The sequence below is a fragment of the Sipha flava genome, unplaced genomic scaffold (genome assembly GCF_003268045.1).
Source record: "Sipha flava isolate LNK unplaced genomic scaffold, YSA_version1 196_pilon_pilon, whole genome shotgun sequence".
Lineage (NCBI taxonomy): Eukaryota > Metazoa > Arthropoda > Insecta > Hemiptera > Aphididae > Sipha > Sipha flava.
Genome location: NW_020272770.1, coordinates 219185 through 240760, shown reverse-complemented (window position 1 = coordinate 240760; position 21576 = coordinate 219185). Strand labels below are relative to the sequence as shown.

Below are 21576 nucleotides of genomic sequence, written 5' to 3'. Positions count from 1 at the left end.
AAAAATAAATGTAATATTACAAAACTATTTATATTATTTAGTAGCGTACCTATACAATTTATATCTATTTAAGAGTATTTTGTTTTACTGGTATGGTGTTTTATTGAGATATAGGTATTGGTTTAATCTTGATTTGTGTGGAGATGGGACATTCAGACATTCAAAGGGTACCAATCAGTCTTATAAGACACTTTTATATACATTTATTTAGGCAATTATAACTCAGTTATTATTTTGGATTTTATATTAATTAAAAATATTGTGTAATAGGGAAGTGGGGAAAATGAATTGCGAGCTCAGCGAGTTTAACTTTTTAATGAATAGTTAGAGAAATTTATTTTCAGTTTTGCACTTTAGGGAAGAGGGGTGGCAAAATGTTGTTATCCCTGGGTGGCAAAATATTATGTTATTGCTATATTCTTGAATGGGTTATAGAAAAAAATGTTTACCTAAATATCGATTTGAAATGGAACTTTGTGTGAAGGCGAACGTAAACTTCTTAATTTACAATAAATCTGAGTATTTTATTATTCTTAATACATATGAGAACATTTTATGACTTAATAATTAGAAGTTGACTAATTTATAATATTATCTGAAAATAATTTATTAATTTGTTTTTTTAATAAACCTATAGTTTATTTAGCATCAAGTAAAATTTTTCAAATTTTTGCAATAAATGTTTTTTTGTGAATTATTAATAAAGTACTCATGAGAACAATTCATTCAATAAAACCAATGCATGGATCATTTTCAAAAGAAATTTTTAGCTATTATTCAGATAAGTTATTATTATACCTTTATTTCTTTCAGAGAATTTATTGATGTTGTTCAGAGGATTTAAAACTGGATTTCAATTATTTTTATTGGGTTGTAATTATTACTCACCGATAATTGTTCACGAGTATAACTTTTATGAATGCGAATTGTCCGATCCTAATTAAAAAAGTAATTACAAAACATAATAAGAAATAATCAACGAATTATCAAAATTCTGGTGAATCTTATTTTTTATGTTCCGCATAATTAAAGAAAAAAATAAGTTTTTTATATATATTTAAATAGTTTTAAATCTGTAATTTCTCTTATTCAAAATCCGAAATCTCGGGAATTAAATTTCTAAATAGTGTGCAGTTTAATTAACTGTATAAAGCGGTTCAACACATATTACGTTCCAATAATCCGTCAACCTAAGCTAGTTATCATAAAGTTTGACCAACATTGTGCATACCTAATTATCTATTTTTTTCAATATGTGCTTTGTTTTTTTAACTTACTAGAATTTATTTGAAATCAATACCGTGTCTGATATTCACACTAGGGTGAAGCATTTTTGTATTTAGTTATTCATTTAAGTTGTAGTTCTTCAATGAGAGGGAGAAGGTTTCTACAATCAAACGTGTTTGTCTATTATTTATTTATTTTCTTTTTTTTCTCCATTATCTATTATTTATTCTTATTTTTCTAATTCGGAAAAGATTAAATAATAAATAATTTTAAATCAAAAGAGATCCAAACGAATGTGATATAGCGATAGCTGAATGGTATTGATATATTGGCCTTCGAGACTTGAAATCAAATGCTCTCAAAAAAAACGACTGTGATTGAAATACGTGTGAATCGGTTTATACATCTAAATATAGTCGGTATCCTAGGCGTAACTAGGGGTGGGGGCTTGGAGGGACTGAAAGCCGCCCTAGAATTCCTTAAAGCTCCTCCAAAATTTTTTAGGAAAATTAATCTACAAACCGCTATAGTGTATAATAATAATAATTTTAAGTCTCTGGCAATGTAAAAATTATTGTGTCATAATATAATAAGCGAATAATAGATCATGAGCAGTTAAATAGTAACAATTAGTGATTTGTAACGTTATTTGATTATACATTTGGATTTATTTTTAAACATATATTATCGAGTTGATGGAGAGAGATATTTTATTATAATCTATAGTCTATATCAACCATTAAGTGTTTATTCTATATATTATCTGTGATTCCAGCTAAGAAGGTATTTCGGCGATGGTGGGTTTTCGCAGAAGTCTGTTGATAATAAATTTGGAATAGAATATGATATATACATGAATGTATGATAATAATATTGATTAAACATACAATTGTATATTTAATCAATGATAATAATATATATAAAGACAGTATCGTACATATTATGGACTGTAGTTATAAAGGTATAGACATCCTGGAAAAACAATTCACACACACGCTAGTCGTACTAGTACACGGCGAACGTATTTGCATTTTACACTCGGTACTTACATAATTACATATCTCATTTTTTTTTATATTTTAATTTTTTTACGACGCTTGTATTGTTTAATTTGTTTTAGTGTTCAAACTCCAAATATGTCTGAGTCTAACACCGATGAATTGTATGCTTGTGGTAAAAATTGGCAAAATATAAACTCAACAAATTGGCAAAGACATCTGGATCATTGTTCAAAAATAAAAACAAAATAATCCGTCATGCGGAGAATAAGAACCTGGATCAGATCTAGTATGACCCGGAACAGATTTACAGGTATGTTCATTTTACATATCGAAAGAGATATTTCAAATTGAAACAGAAAATATTTTAAATAAATTTGCTTTGAAAAATAGACGTATGGATTTGTAATGTTCATAATTATATTATTAAATTTTTTATTTCATTTTGTATGTATTTGATGCTAAGTTTGTTTAAAAATATAAGAATGAAGAAATTAACTCATATATACAATTTTTATTACTGAGTATTATTGATTATTATTTTAGGTAACCCATACTATACATTATTTATTTTTATGGAATTCAGGTGAATGTTTGAAACAAAAAATTATTATGCATTATTAATTATTAATCAGTTTAAATTTTACATATTATATAATACAAATTTAGAAATGTTTTAATCGATTGATCTTATGTTTTTAGGTAATTTATTTAAATTAAGACTAGGTGGACCGTGGGGGTAATTATTTTCTCATACCTTATTTTGCTCTAACATTTTATATAAATCTAGCCCCTCCTGATATAAAGGCCTAGTTACGCCTATGGTCGGTATAGTTGTAGAGCCAAATTTCTTGAGGTTGAACTTTTAATATACTAGCTTTTGCTAAAAAAAAAGCCATCTAAAATTTGGGAATATCGAAAACTTCAAGTGCCTATACGCAGCTCAAACTTCAATAAAAAATAATTCGAAACTGCGTTTTTTAACCGAAAAACGAATATCGTTCGATAGAAATTCATTGGACTATTAGGTTTCTTCAAAAATTTGTTTTGAATTTATTTTATCTATTTTGCAATTATGTATAGAAATGAAAATGTCAAAAGTTTTTTTCCAGTCGTTTAGGTGACGAAAATACGAACGGACCGTAAGTGTGTAAATGTGTCCTTCCATAAGAGTGCAATAAAAAACAACCTACAAACAACCCCGTATCAATATCAACGCGGAAATATTTCCGTCGGGATATCGCGGAAGAATCGATCCGTAGCCCACAAGAATAACTACAATTATGACATACATATAATATCGCGGATATTATGTATTGGGCGCGTGTTCCCATGTACATCCATTCTCCTGCACAACTCGGTAACCGATATTACCCACCGAGAATTCTTCTCCGTTCGAGCGACGAACGAAATAACTTTTCTTCGTTACGACAACTCGGATCATTGCAACAATAATAATAATATATGTGTATAGATCATGTTTAATCCGTTCGCGATTATTATTATTTTCGTTTTCGTCTTTCTCCGCCGAGATCCACCACGACGAAACCCTACGCATTACACCGGTCGAAATAATATTGTTAATAATAATAATACGTAGAGTAATAGTAATGATTGTATATTCGCCGCGTGCACAAATCCGGACGGTAGGTAATCATTATACAGGGACGTGTACGGTTATTATCGGACCGGACGGAAGTGCGGCTGATCCTCGTATAACAATACTCGCGGTTGGACCGGCGAAGAGGAAAGACTTTCGAACGTCTGCGCGTTCGTCGGCACACAACATCATCCGAACAAATCCAAAACGAGCGAATGCTTCAACTGCCACAGTGTATATATGTAGCTCATTACTTCATTATCTTACTTATCGATTTTTTTTTCCAAACGATTTATTGCTACGTAATAACCGCATACACATGTATTACGTGTATCTGCTTCTCGGGAACTCTACGGATTGTCATTACAAACGTCATTATTTTTCGCCCATAGTCGTGTTGTTGAAGTAGTATTTTTGTAGATTTCGAATTTCGGGACTATACACCTGCCCACCTGTACGTGTTCTTCGAGTACATATTCCGTCGTCGCGAAATCCATTCGTATTCCGTAGATATGATCGTGTTAGGATCGCGGGGGAAATATCGAGTAATCAAATACAAAGTTCGTTGTCGGCTAAGATCTTAAGATTTGTTAGCTTAATGAAACAATATCGCATCGCAGCACGCATCGGATAAACAGAAAATAATGTACTCAATCATTCGGATTCTTCTCGTTCGCGGTTCATTCCGTTCAACCTAAAACACATCGACTAACTAACCAAACTCTATTTACTAATAATGATGCGAAGAATTCCGTAGAAACTCGTTTGTACGGAAAATTGAGCGCGGAAATTCGAACGACGAATGATTAGGCGAATATAAGAAAATAATTTTTGAATTCAATTTATATTTATATAAATTCCAAATACTTTGTAAGATCAAATTTGTTTTAGATCACTTAATCGATTTTACTTGGCAATTATTACCAATTGAAAAAATACTGTTTAGCTAATCAGTCGAAAATAACTAGTCATTTATTGATCTTACTATTCTAAATAAGTTTAAAACAACATTAGACGGTAAACCATTTCTACAGTAGCATATATTTACACGAATGCCACGCATTTTAATTTCTTAACAACAGAAAATTCAAATCGATGATTAACTGCGAACATTGATGCACTTCTAACATTTTTATCACCGGTTAGTATTTTATATCAATTATATGTCTACTATTCACAAAGCTCAATATTTTGTCTAACTTTGCACCTTTTCTTAATAAAATGGGAAAATTGATCCTTTGTAAAAACAATATAGGAATCAAAATTATGTTCTGCTTCAAAAGCGCTTGATTTTTAATTATCTAAATACAACGAAAAAATTTCCCCACACTGCACTTAATGGATATTTTTTCATTTTTGTCAACATGTGTGAAGGTATTGTGTTCAATTTGAAAATGATAAATGAATTAGCATATTATATTCCTCCTGAGTACCTACATAATTTCAATAACTATTCCAACACTGATATTCTTGTGGAAAATGAACTAAATGTCAACTATTTTGAAGACACATGTTTTATGTTTAGAACGAATTTTTTTATAATATTAAACGAAAGTATCCGTAGTATAAAATAAATTCAATAAAATTTGGAGGGTGGAAATGCAAAACGTGGTATCACCAACAATTTCAAAAATTGATATGGACATAGATTTTTAATGAAAAAAATGTAATAATATCGAATTTGTAATTAAAATAAATTGTGGAGTTAATACGATTTAAACAAAAATAATTTACCCAGAAAAAATAATTCACTTGAAGAACGGTAGAGTAAATTTAAATTTATGTCAAATGCAGTTTTTATCTCAATTTGGAAAGTTATTGAAGCTTTTTTAAAAAAAGAAACGCTAAAGCGAATGAAAATTCATCAATTTTTTGTTGGCAACGAGCTAAAAAAAAAAAAATAGAGTAAAAGATATGTGCGTAAAGTTGGTCCCCCTAAATCAAGCTAGCAACTCCAAACCTTCACAGATATTTTTCAATTAATTTGCTATGTAGTTTTCAGAATTTGTATACTCGCGGTTTTTCCAAGAAAACATTTATGACTTGGTATACTTTAATCACGCTTGTATAACTCCAACAGATGTTGAGAATTGAAAAAAAAGCCTTAGTGGTTTAGTGTAATAAATTTAGAGATGTGAAGAAAATGTAATATTTAAATATGAGTGTTAATATTTACAAAAATATATATATTTTAGATTCATAGAATATTTCCCGTTGTAAGATGCTGAAAATATTCGGATGTTCAAGCAATAAATTAAATTATAGATTGTTTATTACTCTTTTTCTTATTGCTTTTTTTTTTTTTTTAATCATAAATCATTAACAAACATAACACAAACAATTTAGTTTTTTAAATATTTCTTATATTTATTTAAAATTAACTTAAAATAATTATTAAAAAAAACAATTTTAGATTTTCACATATATAATTAAATGTGGATTTATATGAATTCTTTCAGGATTTGAATTTTTTTGAATTTTTTGAATTAAATCATTATGTATTTCCCAACATCTATCTGATCTTACATACGCGATGTAATGGACTCATATCCAACTATTCCTCGGAGAATATACCTACAATGAACAAATTAAACGTTTAATGTAATTATATGTGAATAAGCTGAACATTGATGTTTTAATAATTTAATTTATTTTATAAGTTCTTAATTGGTAGCTGTAATTATAAAACAATAATGTATTTATAAATATTATAAGAATTAAGATGTAATATTAAACTTACTTATCAGAATGATCACGTAAAATAATTTAATGAAAATTGATGTCCATCAGCTACCATATCAGTTTCAATAAATAAATGATTTTCAATTACTCTTGTAAATGTTATTATTCTATCGCAGTTATCTTCAACGTATGTATAATGTAATTCTGATAAATATTGATTCAGAGCATTTTGAAAATTGGAAAAATAATGCTTCATTTTCAATATAATTGTTGGACTGCAAATTTTCCTTCTTGCATTCTGTTCTTGGGCATTCAATACTTTCGATGGCAGAAGGTGCAGTTTTCAATAAATTAATTATAATAAATGAAACATTGCACCTTGAATCAATTAATTTTACATTTGTAACACTGTTTTTGATGAAAAATTTGTTGAAGTAGTAAAACTCTCGTATTAAACGATTATTTTAATTTCCACAAAAATCATAGTTATACAAATTCTGAAAACTACATAGAAAATTATAGCAAATTAATTGCAAAATGTCTGTGAAGGTTTGAAGTCGCTAGCTTGATTTGGGGGTGGCCAACTTCACGCACATTATAAAAATCAGCATTGCAAGTAAAATATACCAATAGGTTTTATACAAGAAATTTAATTTGATGTTGACAACGTTTTTTTTTTTTTAAAAAAAAAATAAAGTGCTCGAAGCATTTGATTTATTTATTACGAATTTTATTTTATGGTATATTTTTTTAATCATACAAATGAACACAATGTATTATTGCTATTTTTTTTTTTTTATTATACATATAATAATATACATCATTAATGTTCTTAAAAATCTCCCGATTAGTTTTCCTTGTGATCTTTAGCTAAAAAACAGTCGTTGATTTCGTGTAGACGTAGATTAACATTAAGTCTACAGTATAGGCAACAAGTCATTGTTATCACGTCAACTGTATGCTTTGATTACGTGTAGGCATACAACCTAATGTTTCCAATCGTGGTTCGTTTTATAATTATATTAGTGTTTCATGTTATTTTTTTCGTGCTATAGTACTGGACATCATTTACATTTATTCGTAACCCGTTGGCATAATGATTCGTCAGCAAACGTCGTCGCTTGTGGATGTAAATATAATTTAAACAAATAATGAGAACGGTACGCGAAACATTGATGTTTTGCAGGTTTTGCACTTTCGGTTCGTCGTCAGCTGTTCGAGTACGAAAGTTGGCTTTTTCGCCCGTTCGCGACCGAGTATTTTCCGCCGTTTCGTGCACGTGAAGTGTGTCACCCCTACGGCTCTACAACGTGCCCTTTCCGTGGTCTTCACAAAGGATCATTCGGCACATACCGCGGGCGCGGCAGAGTTCAGCGACGATAATTTTTTCTCGTCCCTTCGTTAACATTTGCAATTTTTCACCGACTCTCCTACACGTTGGGAGGAAAATGGTTATGGACGGGGAAAAGGAACGGTACGGTTTAAATATGCGCAACAACGAATTTCGAATTCATTTAGCCGCCCTCATGCGACACGGAATGATACACTTTGGAGCAGGTGCCAAAAACCCGTGGCCCTCAAAACTTTTTTCCGCCGCCCACTAAGTATTATTCGCAGATGGTGTTTAAAGTTCTAATTTCGCATTGCACACATCGTATTAATAATAAAAACGTATGCGTTTCATGTGTTAGAACAGTGGTTAAAACACGTTTGTTTGTAATACATTGTACAAATTGATCTCACTCGATTCATTGTCTTAACAGTTTTACACTTCTGTCTTTGTGTTAACACAATATTTAATTCGAAATCAGTCGATAAGAACAACCGCGCAATGGAACTCATCATACTATGATTTCTGATATGAATAAATGTACGTATAAATATCAACGTACAAGTATTACAAATTGGTACTCGTATTAGTTATAATTTTCAATCACATTAATTTGAATCGAGTAGGAATCAAAGAAAAGCTAAACCAAAATATGACCTATGTAGGTAAAGTTTGTTGTAGACCTCTGCCTCAATAGTAGTTCTTCGAGTACTATAACCGCCTACGCACAGGGCCGTACTCAGCTTGGCGCGGGTACCGGAAACACTAAATCTTTGAAGCTTCTTTATTTTTTTAGGGTTAGGCATGATTTTCAGATGAAAACATTTTTTATACATGGAAATTAATAGTTAAACGGTATTGAAATCAAATATCGTTGCAACTGTACTGTTTTAATATGTTTTATTTTGTTCTCGTAATAATATTCGTTTTAAATCATTTTTAAATTTTCTAGTACGGTGCTGTTAAATTGTTGAGAGAAAATTAAATAGTGTAAAAGACATAAATAACAAATTATACCTAATGTTAATATATAATTTCATAATACATAACACGAAACGTAAAATTAATAATTCATATCAGATGGTCGATCAGACTCGCGCAGATGATTAATTTAAAGGAATACCCGTGATCGCCGGACACCGAAAAGATTAAAGTAGGATATAAGTATTATTATTATACCATGTATTGCATGTGATGCAAACAGTCGCTTCAGTCTTGGGTCTATCAATGATTTTTAATTTTTTTTTTTTTTTTGAAAGCCCGGGTCACATAGAAGTAGGCTTAGGACCAATGAATTCTTAGGACGACTCTGCGTCAATGTGATTTTATGTTTGTGCATGCGGAAATATTTTAAATATTTTCATGGAGGCGTTGTTTGTTGTAACTGAACAAAACAATTAATAATACTAATGATAATACATTTTTATTTATTTATATTACTAATTATTTTTATAAATTACGTTTTATTCAGTTGTTAAAATTTAAAAGTTATATTCTCATACATTATATTCTATAATCAACAGTCTGTTTTTTACATCGAGTCATTTGTTCTGCAATAGAATTTACTTTTTTAGTAATTTTTTGATTGTTTTCTCTCTATTACTTCTTATTTTTTGTATATATACCTATATCAGATCGATTATTTTGTAACACATCAATGAAATGGTAAGTATTTGAATGGCAAATGTAAAATAAATTATTTTATTTCGAATGAATTGTCTTGCAACTGTTTTTTTTTCGTAGGGTTTGTGTTTGGCATGAATTCAGCCCATAAATTTGGAGGAAAAGAGACACTGTATCAATTTAAGTTTTTAGAATGTATTCCATACATTTATTTATTTATTCATCTACAATGAGTAGAATTGATAATATATTCTTTCTAAAGCATTCTTCTATGTTGAGATTTAAAAAAGTAAGTCCAACCATTATTTATTTATTTATTTTTTTAATTCAAGAAACTATAAACTTCACCAGTCTTCTCATAAACCAACACAAAATATGTTAGAATGAAACATAATTTAATTTCGATCAAAAATAAATAATTTATTTCCCTAGTCTTTCAAATACTTACTATTGTATCAATATATCAAAGAATAATCAATTCAAAACATATGTACAAATTTGAAGTAATGAGTGAAGAAAAAATCGAAAAACGATTGAAAAGAAAATTCTATTTGGGAATAAATGACTCATTGGGAAAACGGACTATTGCATATAGATCAGGGGTGGCCAAATTTTTTTTGGTCACGATCTACTAAAAATATACTTCACCTTTGAGGATCGACTTTTATAGAAAAATTTTTTATTATTGAATAAGTGCATATAAACATACAATAAGTATTATTAACTAATTACTAATTACTGAAAATAATATAATAATAAATAATAATTTCTAAAATCTAATTAGATAAGTTTAATTAACATATTATTTTGTTGATCTGGCTATTGTTGAAGTGTGACATTGCATGTCGTTGACCAATTGGTCGTAATCTGGCGAATAGTTGCGAACTGCTAATCGAAGACACTGCTCCAAATGGTCATCAGAGAGCGTAGATCGAAATTCTATTTTTATCATTTTCATGTGAGAAAATGCTGTTTCGCACAAATATGTAGATCCAAAATAAGTATGTAACTGCAAAGCTACATTCCTCAAACCCGGATATTTTTCTTCACTCAGTAAATTCCAAAAATTTGTTTCATAACCTCGAGCTTTGAGGAATAAAGTTGATTTGATTTTTATAATTTCAGATTCAAATTTTGTAGACTCCATATCAAACAAATTGTGTAGAAATATTTTCAATACTGTTTGTTTCGGAGAAAGAAAAAGACATAGATGTAATAATCGGCTCTAATTTTTGAATATCTTTAAATCGTCTTTCAAATTTATTGTACATTTTTTCAACCTCAGAGCAATATATTTCCACTGCCACTGTACATTTTTGCTTTTCAAAAAAATCTTTTAAGTTTGGAAAATTATTCAAATTAGATTCATTTAATTGTGACTTGAGTAATATCAATTTTGATTTAAACCCATTTATAAAACTCAATAACTCAATTATTGTCTCATCTTTTCCTTGAAGTTCAACATTTAAAGTGTTTAAATGAGCCGTTATATTTGTTAAAAAAGCTAAGTTCTGAAGTCATCTATTGTTTGTTAAACAATCATAATTATCGCCTCTGGATTTTAAAAACTTTATTACTTCAGGAAGTAAACATTGAAACCTTTCTAGAAATTTACCAAGGCTCAACCATCTAACATCCGTATGCAGTAATATATCACAAAGCTGAGAATCGTTTTCTTCTAATTGTAATTTAAAAAGTCGCCTTTGCAAGCTTCGTGAACGTATAGAATTGGCTATTTTAAAAGCAATGTCCATTATAGTTCTTGTATTCAATATTTTTCCACACAATGCTTGTTGATGTATCACACAATGGAACGTTATAAAATTTGGAAAATTATTATCATTCTTACACAAAGCAATAAAACCATTATTTTTACCTATCATAGCTGGAGCTCCATCGGTCGTAATACAAACTAATTCATACAATGGTAAATTTGATTTATTGACAAAATTAATAAAAGCTTGATAAATATCCACACCTCGTGTCATACTTTTCATAGGGATTATAGTTAATAATTCTTCTTTTGAATTAAAATTTGAAAAAACTTGTCGTATAAATATACATAGCTGAGCGGTATCTGTTATGTCTGTTGATTCATCGAATTGAAGTGAAAAATAAACACATTCTTTGATGTCTAGTTTTAATATTTCAACTAAATTTTGTCCTATAGATTCTACTCTTCTAGTTACAGTTTTACGAGATAACTGCAAATCGTTTATAGCTGATAAAATTTCTCATTTATTTTTAAAGTTTTCAAATAAAGCATCTGCGCCTTCTAAAAAAAGCTTGTTTTACTATTTCATCGGTTTGAAATGATTTTTTATTCTTAGCTAAAACATGACTAATTCGAAATGAAGCAATTGTTGTTGCTTTGGATTTTAAAACTGGTTTAGTAAAAATCAATTGTTGTTTATCAATTTCAAGTTTTAATTTTTCTAATTGCTTTTTACGTACTTCAGTTTTAGGAGGGAAATCTATATCAAATTTTGAATGTGTAGTTCTAAAATGTCTTTCTAGATTACTTTTTTTGTTGTGGATATTGTTATTTGACGTATCAAACATATGCACTTGTTTTTCAACATTGTAAAAAAAAAAATCCATTTTCCATTCTAGATGAAAATGATAAGTTTTTTGTTTTTTATGTGCACTCATAATTATAAATTTTAAACACAACAGACACCAGCAGAACACAGAACAACAGAACACAGTGAAACGAACATTCGTGACCGATAAACATTTGATACACGAAACCAGATTAAAATTAAACAGATAAAACTTATCGACAATTCAATAACAATTCGTGCGCGTGTTCCTAAAAAATAAATTCTAACATGATCGACTTTGAAATTGTCCGCGATCGACCGTTTGGCCGCCCCTGATATAGATAATATGAAAAATATTTCTTACTTACTACTTTATTTTCTTAAAAATATTTAATATTTTTTATCAGCTGAATAAAAACATAATGTTTAAAAATAAGTAGTTATACAATAAATAAATATGATAAATCAAAAATACTTCCTTTCATTTTCGGCCAATTAAATTTCTATACATATATATATATATATATATATAAAATTCAAATACTTATCATTCAATGATCGCTATATTTTTAAATCTCAAAAACGAGGTAACATATGAACTTAAAGTTTGATGTAGTGGTTCCTCGAATATTAAAGAAAATCGCATTTTCAAGGGTCACTATTTTGGTCACTATAAAGGGTCATTATTTTGAATGGAGGTTATATTTTTTTTTTACAGGAAATATTTTATTCGGTTATGTATTTTGATTTTAACAATCACCTATACAAATAAGTAAATTAATTTGGAATAAATAAATAAAAATAAATATATTTACTCATTTGAATATACGACGCGAACGTATGCATGTTTCAATCTACATTTTTATTTCTTTTTAAAATAGCTATCGTTATAATCTAAACAAGTAAAATATTTCTCGGGCAAGACTGGGCGTTTTAGTTGGTGAAAACATACACACACACACACGGAATATTAGGATAACGCATATTCAAATAATATGTAGAATTGTAAAATAACAAATACAATAAAACAAGCAAAAAATAATAAACATTTTTATGACTGTTACGCAATTTATACCCATCGCCTAATTACATTTGGAATGCAGTTATCCTAGCATAGAATTTATTGGGAGAGGACGCAATTCACCTAAAGACCAAAACCTAAAAACCAATTCATCACGCGACACTCGAACCCGTTGCAGTTTACCTACGTGTACAGAGTTTATGTAATACCAGTACACCGGTAATAGATCTTTAAACATTATTACAGTCTGTAATACGATCATCAAATCGAAATAAACAAAACGTTGAATATTATAAATTGTAATTTCACGAAATGGAGTATTATAATTGTATATTATCCGTATGTTAATTTATGGTCACGGTAGTTATATGTTATTTTAGCCGTTAATTATAATATTTTATTGTTTTATTAAATAATAATAATAATACATTTTATTATGCGTGTTAAATGATAAATATAAAATGACATCCAACCACTTTTAATAACATAAATCTAACGATACACTGCATGGTGTATGATGTGCAACACATTTATGTGTACTGCAGATAATAACAAATTTAATCATCTGGTCGTGGTTGTTAAAATAAAACAGAAAAAGTTCTACTACTAATTATCTCGCGTACCATTTAACACCAGTTTTTATTTTGTTATTTTTTTCCTGCGGCACAACTTCGGTTTTAGCAATTAAATGTACAATGGAAATAATACCACGTTTGGCACAAATCTCGTTTTATCAGACGTCAAAATTCTGCGGAAAAGCATTTATAAACAATAACAACGCGGTTGCTACGTTAACAGATATTAATAACATACTATTAAATATAAACAACGTATTATTCATCGTTGTTCTACGTACGCATACGCGGTTCGCAGTTTGTTTTCGATGTTTATAAATGTTTGCACATCGAATCCAAGCTGTAATAGTTACGTGAAGAAAATTCAAATGCGATCATGATATTCCACTAGATTCTGACGTACACCACTGAATTTATTCCGATCGTAATTCGAAAACGAAGACGGCGATTCAATATAAATTGGAAAATAACGCATCGAACGGAATTCGATCATACATTATCAAAAATGTTCAAATCTTTATTTGTAAAACAATGAAAATGATTTTCATTTTATTTTTTTATTTACCTGAGATATCCGTAAGCGTGATAAATCGTATTCGCAACAGTCAGTGATCACTAGGGCCCGGAACTTAATGCATTTGCATCTTTTTTTCTAATGCTTACATTCGAGGCTCGTCTGTACAGAAATTTGATTCATGAAATTTAGAATTTAATGGTACACTTTTTATTTTACTTTTTTTGCATACTTAGATAATTTTATGCTTTACAGTCATTTTCAGTATTTTTGGTGCATTTTATTCATTTTGTATTTTTTTTACATTTATTTGCATTTTTCTTGTTGAAAGATACACTTGTAATATATTTTTTAACACATTGTTTCCATTGTCGACGTTCTTCCATTGGTCTCCAAACCAAAGTATAGTTTGAACAAAGAAAAAATTGTGTCAATATTAATTTCGAAAATTGATTATAGCGTCTTCAAGTAGCATAGTTAATGGTAGGGGGGCTGTGGGGGTGGCAGCCTCCCCCAAAATGTTAAGAAAGTTAAATTAATGGTCTATATAGATAGCTAAAAAAGAATAAATATTTAAAATTTTTAGTATTAACACTTTACAGCCATCTATCTGTGATAGTAGGTATTTTAAGCATATAATATTGTGCATCGGTCGCGAATCGCGAATTCAACTTCAGAGTCAAGACTTGTCGGACTCACATTATTATCTATTTATACAGACATTGAAATTTCATATAATCGAATATTTGATATATTTGTTAACAGTGGAAAGGATTAAAGATTAAAATTGTCAATTACATTTTTTTGTCGTTTAATAATAAAATTAATTAAATATTTAATAATTAATAATTACGATTTATGGTATATGAATTTTATAAAACGTAAATTCTTAAAAATGTTAAGTCGTTGATTATTATAAAGTTATTTTTTGGTATTTTTGTAGTCATTTTTTAAGTCATTTTTTGTTGTTTATTAATTATTTTAACATTTTTGTTTTCTGCATTTTTTAAAAAATTTTTAGGTCATTAGTTCCGGGCCCTAGTGATCACGCACGTTCATCGGTGTTGAGTGAAATACGTATTTTGTTTCAATTTTGTGCGGTTGTCGTTGGACTAGGTACGGGGCACGGGGAGACGAGGTCTATAGTTACCTATAGGTAACTTCATTCGAATGGGGTCACCTATACTTTGACCGCGCAGCACGTGCTCTCCGAAAGTCACATTAGCATCACTTTCGTCGACTACCAGTGCCATAAAAACCGGGTGCGCAAAGGGTGCATTGCACACACTTCCCAGGCCTCGAACCATAAGGCACGTATGGGGCATCTTTACACTTTCAAATTATTTGTCAAATTTTTGTTTGACAAACATGTTAGTCAATTTTTTTGAAAATTGTTTGACGTGTTTGCAATTATAAAATGTATAATAACATGTATGCTTTAGATTGGCCGTCCTTACCTTAGGGCCACGGGCGTTCACAGACTCCGTGATTTCAAAGGCAACAAGAGATTGATCCAGCCCGATTTCCAGATTTTATATCAAATCTGATCCATATATTATCTTAACCTGTGGTGCGCATTGATGCGCACTAACCTCTTAATTAGGTTTGTTTTGAAACTGTATTATGTATACATGGTACAGCGAAGGATGTGGTGCATGCGCCCGTTTACGTTGTCAAGAACCCAATCTATATTCATAATAATATATTATGCTGTTGATGATAATCAAAACTTACAATCAAAAATTACATTTCCTCATAAATTAACAGTATACTCGTGTATACTTCCTATGTAAATGGTACGATTTCAAATTAATATAATAAACTATATTTTTCACCAAGGAAAAAATGTAAGTATTATTATTGCTTAACTGCAATGAATATAATACAAAAATTTTACTTTCATTTAAATAATATACATCTCCGTATGATTTAATAAATGAATAAGCTCATGAATTGCATTTGAATCCGGACTGAGCTTTTCGTATACATATGTGGAGCAGATTTCTACCCGATCTCTTTAACGATTACAGCATTCAATGAAGATTAACAGTCAATTGAACGCCACAGGTGGTACATTTGCTTGGTTCCTCTCTTGGAATTATTTGACAATGGATAATTGAGGTGTGACCTATTCCAAGGTGATTTATAATTGTTTTTCATCTTCTAAAACTATCTGTCATATCAGAACTAAGGGAGTATTGAAATTTTAATTTAATTGAGTTTTGTGGTCTGCAATGATCAATATTGCTACTACAGAATGGCTGTATAATTATTTTGTACATTTCTTTTTTATGTCTGAGTAAGAAAATCTCATTAAAGTTATGGCTAAGGGAGAGCTGTGTGAAAGTTTTAAGTTCTTGTATGTTCTATTTTATTTTTTTATTTTTTGGAGAGATTCTGGGGGGTCCAGTACCCTTGGACTCCCCGTAAATACGCCACTGGTTACATGTTATTAATATATACTACTATAATGATCGTTATGCATTTTAAATCTTTCTTATGAGATAGCAATCGAGTTGTATTTTATAAAACATGATCACTTTATGCCATGAATAATTATTAATAAAATAATAAATTAATTTCATCGTTTACATTCACTAATTTATAATTGTGAAACATACATTTTCAATATTTAATCATGTTAACGAGTTTGCGTTAAGAGTTTAAACTGTATTTAATTATGAAAATTCTTGATAAACATATTATAGACGTATTGGTTATCATAGTATTTTATTTGCAAATTAATTCCTATTATTAAATGGTTGAGAAAAAAAAAATATTTTTATTATATTAAATACATTCTTATTTCATAATCATTATTTAATTCATTTTATTTCAGTTATTAAATTAAAATATGTCAAAGTAAAATGTAATTTAATATTGGATAAATATAAAGGAAGTTGTTTATTGATTTATAATAATGTAATTGGAAAATTTTAACTGGTATAATTTGTCGAATTATTTATTTTCTTATACCTAACATTTTTCTTCTTAAAGTTAAAATATTTTAAAGTTGTATATACTTTGGTGAACATATAAAAAAAAAAAAATGCAAGTATCATTTGATTATCATAATTAAAAATTATGTATATTAATAAAAATATTAAAATATCTATTTTATGTTAATAATGATATTATTTTTTTCAACAAGTTAACTGCATAACATAATGCATCGAATAAATTTAAATACATCTATTTTTATAAATAACAGAATATATAATAAAATATATCAACTAAATTATTATTTTGTATGCCACAGTTATCATTTATCTTTGCTGAACTTGGTATCCATTGATTGTTGATTTCGACGTCGATTAAAATGTTGATACAGTAAAACCTCGGTAAGACGGAAATCCCGGTATTACGGAACATTTTTTTGGTCCCATTTCAAATTACATATAATTAACTAACCCAGTCAAGACGGAAACCCCATTAACACAGAAAAATGTCATGGTCCCAAGCGATTCCGTTTTATCGAGGTTTTACTGTATAATAAACCGATAGCCTAGGTGCCAATAATAAACTATAAATAAAAAATTGGACGAGTTCAACAGATATAACTCAGTTTTTATAATCAATAAATATTTGTTAATTATTAAAAAAAAAAAATTCAGATAAATATTTTTTGGCTTAGATTTCAAAATATATTATAATATTATGGGAGACATTTTTAAAATAATAAATGAATAACTTACCCAATTATATGATATTTTATTTAAGATTGAAGAAAATAACACAGAAGATAGAATTTTAAAACAACTTTTATTTAATATGTACATTTTTCACTGTTACTTATTGTTATAAATAATGTATAAACAGTTACAATGTTGCATTGAGTTAAATTTAAATGTAATCTTAAATGATTCATATTTTTATTATGAAAATTATTTTCATAAAAAACGACTTTTCATTTAAAAACATTAAAAATATATTTAAACTGATTTTGATTCTGACAATTGCATTTTTTCTCCTACTGTTTTCAATTTTTTTTTTTTTTTATTATTTGAAAAAATTAATTTTATAATAACTATTGCTCAAATGTTAATACTACATAAGTCATAACGAGTTCATCGTACAAGTTGAGTATATTTATATTTATATTTAATTTTAGGCAGAAATACATTTTTTTCCTTTAATCAATTATTTGTTATTCATTTTTCAGCGAAATTATGAAATAATTTGATTTTCTTTAACTTCTATTTATATATATATATAAGCAGTGTGATAGTTGGACAACTTATAAGACAATAGTATGCATTTTTGAATTTTTGATGAAACAATAAAAACTTGTAATGCTGTGTTTAGTTTATGAAGATTATTATTAATTAATAAGTTATAATATTAAATTTAAAACCCTATCAATGTCAGTTATAAAATATTTTTAATGTATGTAGATTATAATGATCTATAAGAATATTGTTGAATTATGGATTGTTTTCTTTTTAATTGCTTTACTATAATTTCATTTGAGTTTCATGCGGATTTTTTTTATCCATAAAGCATCACATTTCATGGCTGTAAAACTATTAAACAAATTAATCTAATAATATTATAATAATTGATAACATACCGTGTGATAACTAGTGTTATAAAATTGTAGCTATTCACTTCCGAGAAACTACTTTAGATTATTAAATTATATTTTCTTTAATTTTTTTTTTTTTTTAAAAAACTAATATGTAATAATCATAAAAGTTACCACAGCATATACCGCGAAAACTTCGTGTCATTCAATTTTCTTGTAGCTGTTATTATTATAATAAATATTTGAGGCTTACGAGCTTGAGTGCTTTTTCATAATTTAAAGAGACACTATTGATTAATGAACAACTTGTACGTTGTAAACTAAGGATACCCTATGCATATAACTGGGCTTATTATTACTATTATTATTTCTTTTTATACGAAACATTTTGTATTTCGTTATAGTAGTTCATAAAAACAAGTCTCTTGTAATCTCAAAATCAATGTCCGTTTGGATTTTATCATTTTCTATTTGTAGCGCAGTAAACATTTGATAGTTTTTACTTTTTCGAATGCATTTTATAGATTAAAAACGAGAAGCGATTTATACGTTTTGAAGACAATCGATAAAATTTAATTTTCTATTGAACGTTTTCACTTTATTCATGCACCTAATTAATAGTTAACGATATAAATTCAAACATTTTTTAGTATTAGTTTAATTTTTTTTATTTTTATATTGTATTCCATACTCTTATACTAAAAAATGGTTCTCAAACGATGATAGTTTTGTAATTATTTGTTAAAACATTATGCCATTACAACACACGAATTGTAACGCGACAAAATTTTATACCAATCAAGCACTCATTAAAGTTTCTAATTATACCACACGGGGATGGCCTAATTATTAAATAAATCGGCGATTTATTTGATCGATATATGTATTCCGGCTATGGTTATATATGAGCATGCGAGTCTTCATTTGTGTCGCTACGTCGTGAACTTGGACGTGTATGCACTCACCCCGTCACCCCTTCATTATTGTTATAATGGTTATGTAATGGTAATTGTAACCTTACAGAAAAAATCTGGGACGTATACCCAAAGGCGTTCATCGCATTATTAGAAAAACGTAGGTGTCATTTTTTTTGATTAATATTTTTTTTCTTTTCCTTTTAATTTTAGATGAGGTTTTTTTATCATTCGATTTTTTACCTTATATTAACTTAAAATACTCTTTTAAATAAAATCTCATATATTAAACTTTAACAAATTGTCTTTTTCTTGTGTGCCCCGTCTTCTACGGAATCACGACATTTTTAATTATATTCTATACAAAAATCTTTAGTTTAATAAGGTACAGGCAACGGTTTCCTCAACGACCTATCCCACGTGATATGTGATTAAATGTCACGAGGTATTGAAGCAACACAACGACTCTACAATTATTTACGTATACTTAATTTTAATTATTTCAAAAAATACCAAGTTGACTTCATTGATTAACGCGGTATTTTTCTAAAAAAATCTTATTGTTGTCCGACCTCATGGTCTCGCCCAATAGGTTGGCGACCCTATTTTTTTATATATCCTTATGAAACGCCATGTAAGTTACAACCAGTTCCATTGCGTCTGGTCATATTTATATTTAGTATTCTGTTAGTTATAACCTTACAAAGTCAAATAAATTGTTATTTGGAACGTATACATAAATATGAAGGTTTTGTAGTTTTCAACTAAATCAAATATTACATAATGTGAGACGTTATTAAAATATATATAAATTGTATAACAAATTAATATAATTTGGTTGAGATTATAATGGTTAAAGTTCATACATTTTTTCATGCATTCTAAAACGTTTAAATGTATAATAATAGTAAATAAACTAGTCAAAATAAAATCGGATTCAAAAGTATTTTGAGCAAGTAGATGAGTGACCGAAAAAAAAAAGTAGAACATAAAGTTATGATAAACTGGATGCACATCAATCTTCAGTATAAAAAATTGAGTAATCCAAAAATACTTGTAAGGTTAGGTAGGTTAAAAATCATTTATCTGAAATATTTTGATACTCTGGATTGTAACCGAATCTTATTCAACCATTATTATTTACCATTTTTAATGTAGTATAGGTCCAAGCGAATTAAGTGTAACACCGTAAGGATGATTTTGACAAATTTTTGAACATTGCTTGAAGTGTTGATGCCATCAATCACGATTGTTATCTTAAAAAGTTGACATGGCTATAGTACGTGCCCGTAAAAGTTTTATTTCGGGTGCGATGTAGCAGCTCACCAGTCATGGGAGTACGCAAGCGCATTGTAAAAATGATATGAAATAAAATACTATATACATATGTACATCAAAATATTATCTTACGACCAATAAATTAAACATTATGTAGCGTTTCAAAATTTTATTGACGTCAACACAGTCACATACCTATACAATTTTACCCCTCTGGAAGTGTTATTGTTCCTTAACTTAATCATTAAAAATCTGCAATTTTGGTAATCACAACTTTTTACCGTTCCTAAGAGAAATCATGTATGGCTACGCTGTGTTGGGTTAGTATTAAATATAATAAGTATACACCTACCTCGGTGTTATAACGTTACAACGATGATAAGTCGACTGCGAAGCAGACGCTCTACGGAGTGACGTGTTTTAAATTCTATTCAGTTAGTCCGTTGCAAACGTGGAGTGATTGAAGAGTAGTGAGTTTCAAAACTAAATATTTTCATTTATCTATCAACACCAGTATAAAAAAAAAAAATACCGGTATTTCGATGTACCCTGGGGCCACAAGCAAGCCGGTCAGTGTTGCTTTTCAATGCCGTTAGTGATCATTATTATTAATATTATTAAAGGCCGAAAAGTCGTGGATACCGTGCGTTTTGATTGATTACGGCATTGACCGTTTTTATATTAAAATATACATTTACGTTAAATTGTTTTGCTTTTGAGATATTTCATATTTCACACTACGTACG

At 28.7% G+C, this 21576-nt stretch overlaps 1 protein-coding gene and 1 pseudogene across 1 annotated transcript; both read right to left on the bottom strand.

The window, feature by feature from the left end:
- Positions 1–10262: 10262 nt before the first annotated feature.
- LOC112681753 lies at positions 10263–10750 on the bottom strand (annotated as a pseudogene).
- Positions 10751–10977: 227 nt separating this feature from the next.
- On the bottom strand, positions 10978–15438 carry LOC112681760 (zinc finger BED domain-containing protein 5-like). The gene is made up of 4 exons (XM_025552066.1): positions 15300–15438; positions 11756–11934; positions 11523–11664; positions 10978–11372 (listed from the first exon to the last, which is right to left on the bottom strand). Exons 1-4 carry the CDS (start codon positions 15436–15438, stop codon positions 10978–10980), a joined length of 855 nt encoding a protein of 284 aa, XP_025407851.1.
- Positions 15439–21576: the final 6138 nt, after the last annotated feature.

Coding starts and splice junctions, on each gene's coding strand:
- LOC112681760 (XM_025552066.1), bottom strand. CDS start 15,438: ATGCCCCATACGTGCCTTATGGTTCGAGGCCTGGGAAGTGTGTGCAAT. Junction 11,935..15,299: donor GCACGTGCTGCGCGGTCAAA/GTATAGGTGACC, acceptor AATTTGATATAG/ATTTCCCTCCTAAAACTGAA. Junction 11,373..11,522: donor AACAGATACCGCTCAGCTAT/GTATATTTATAC, acceptor TGTATGAATTAG/TTTGTATTACGACCGATGGA.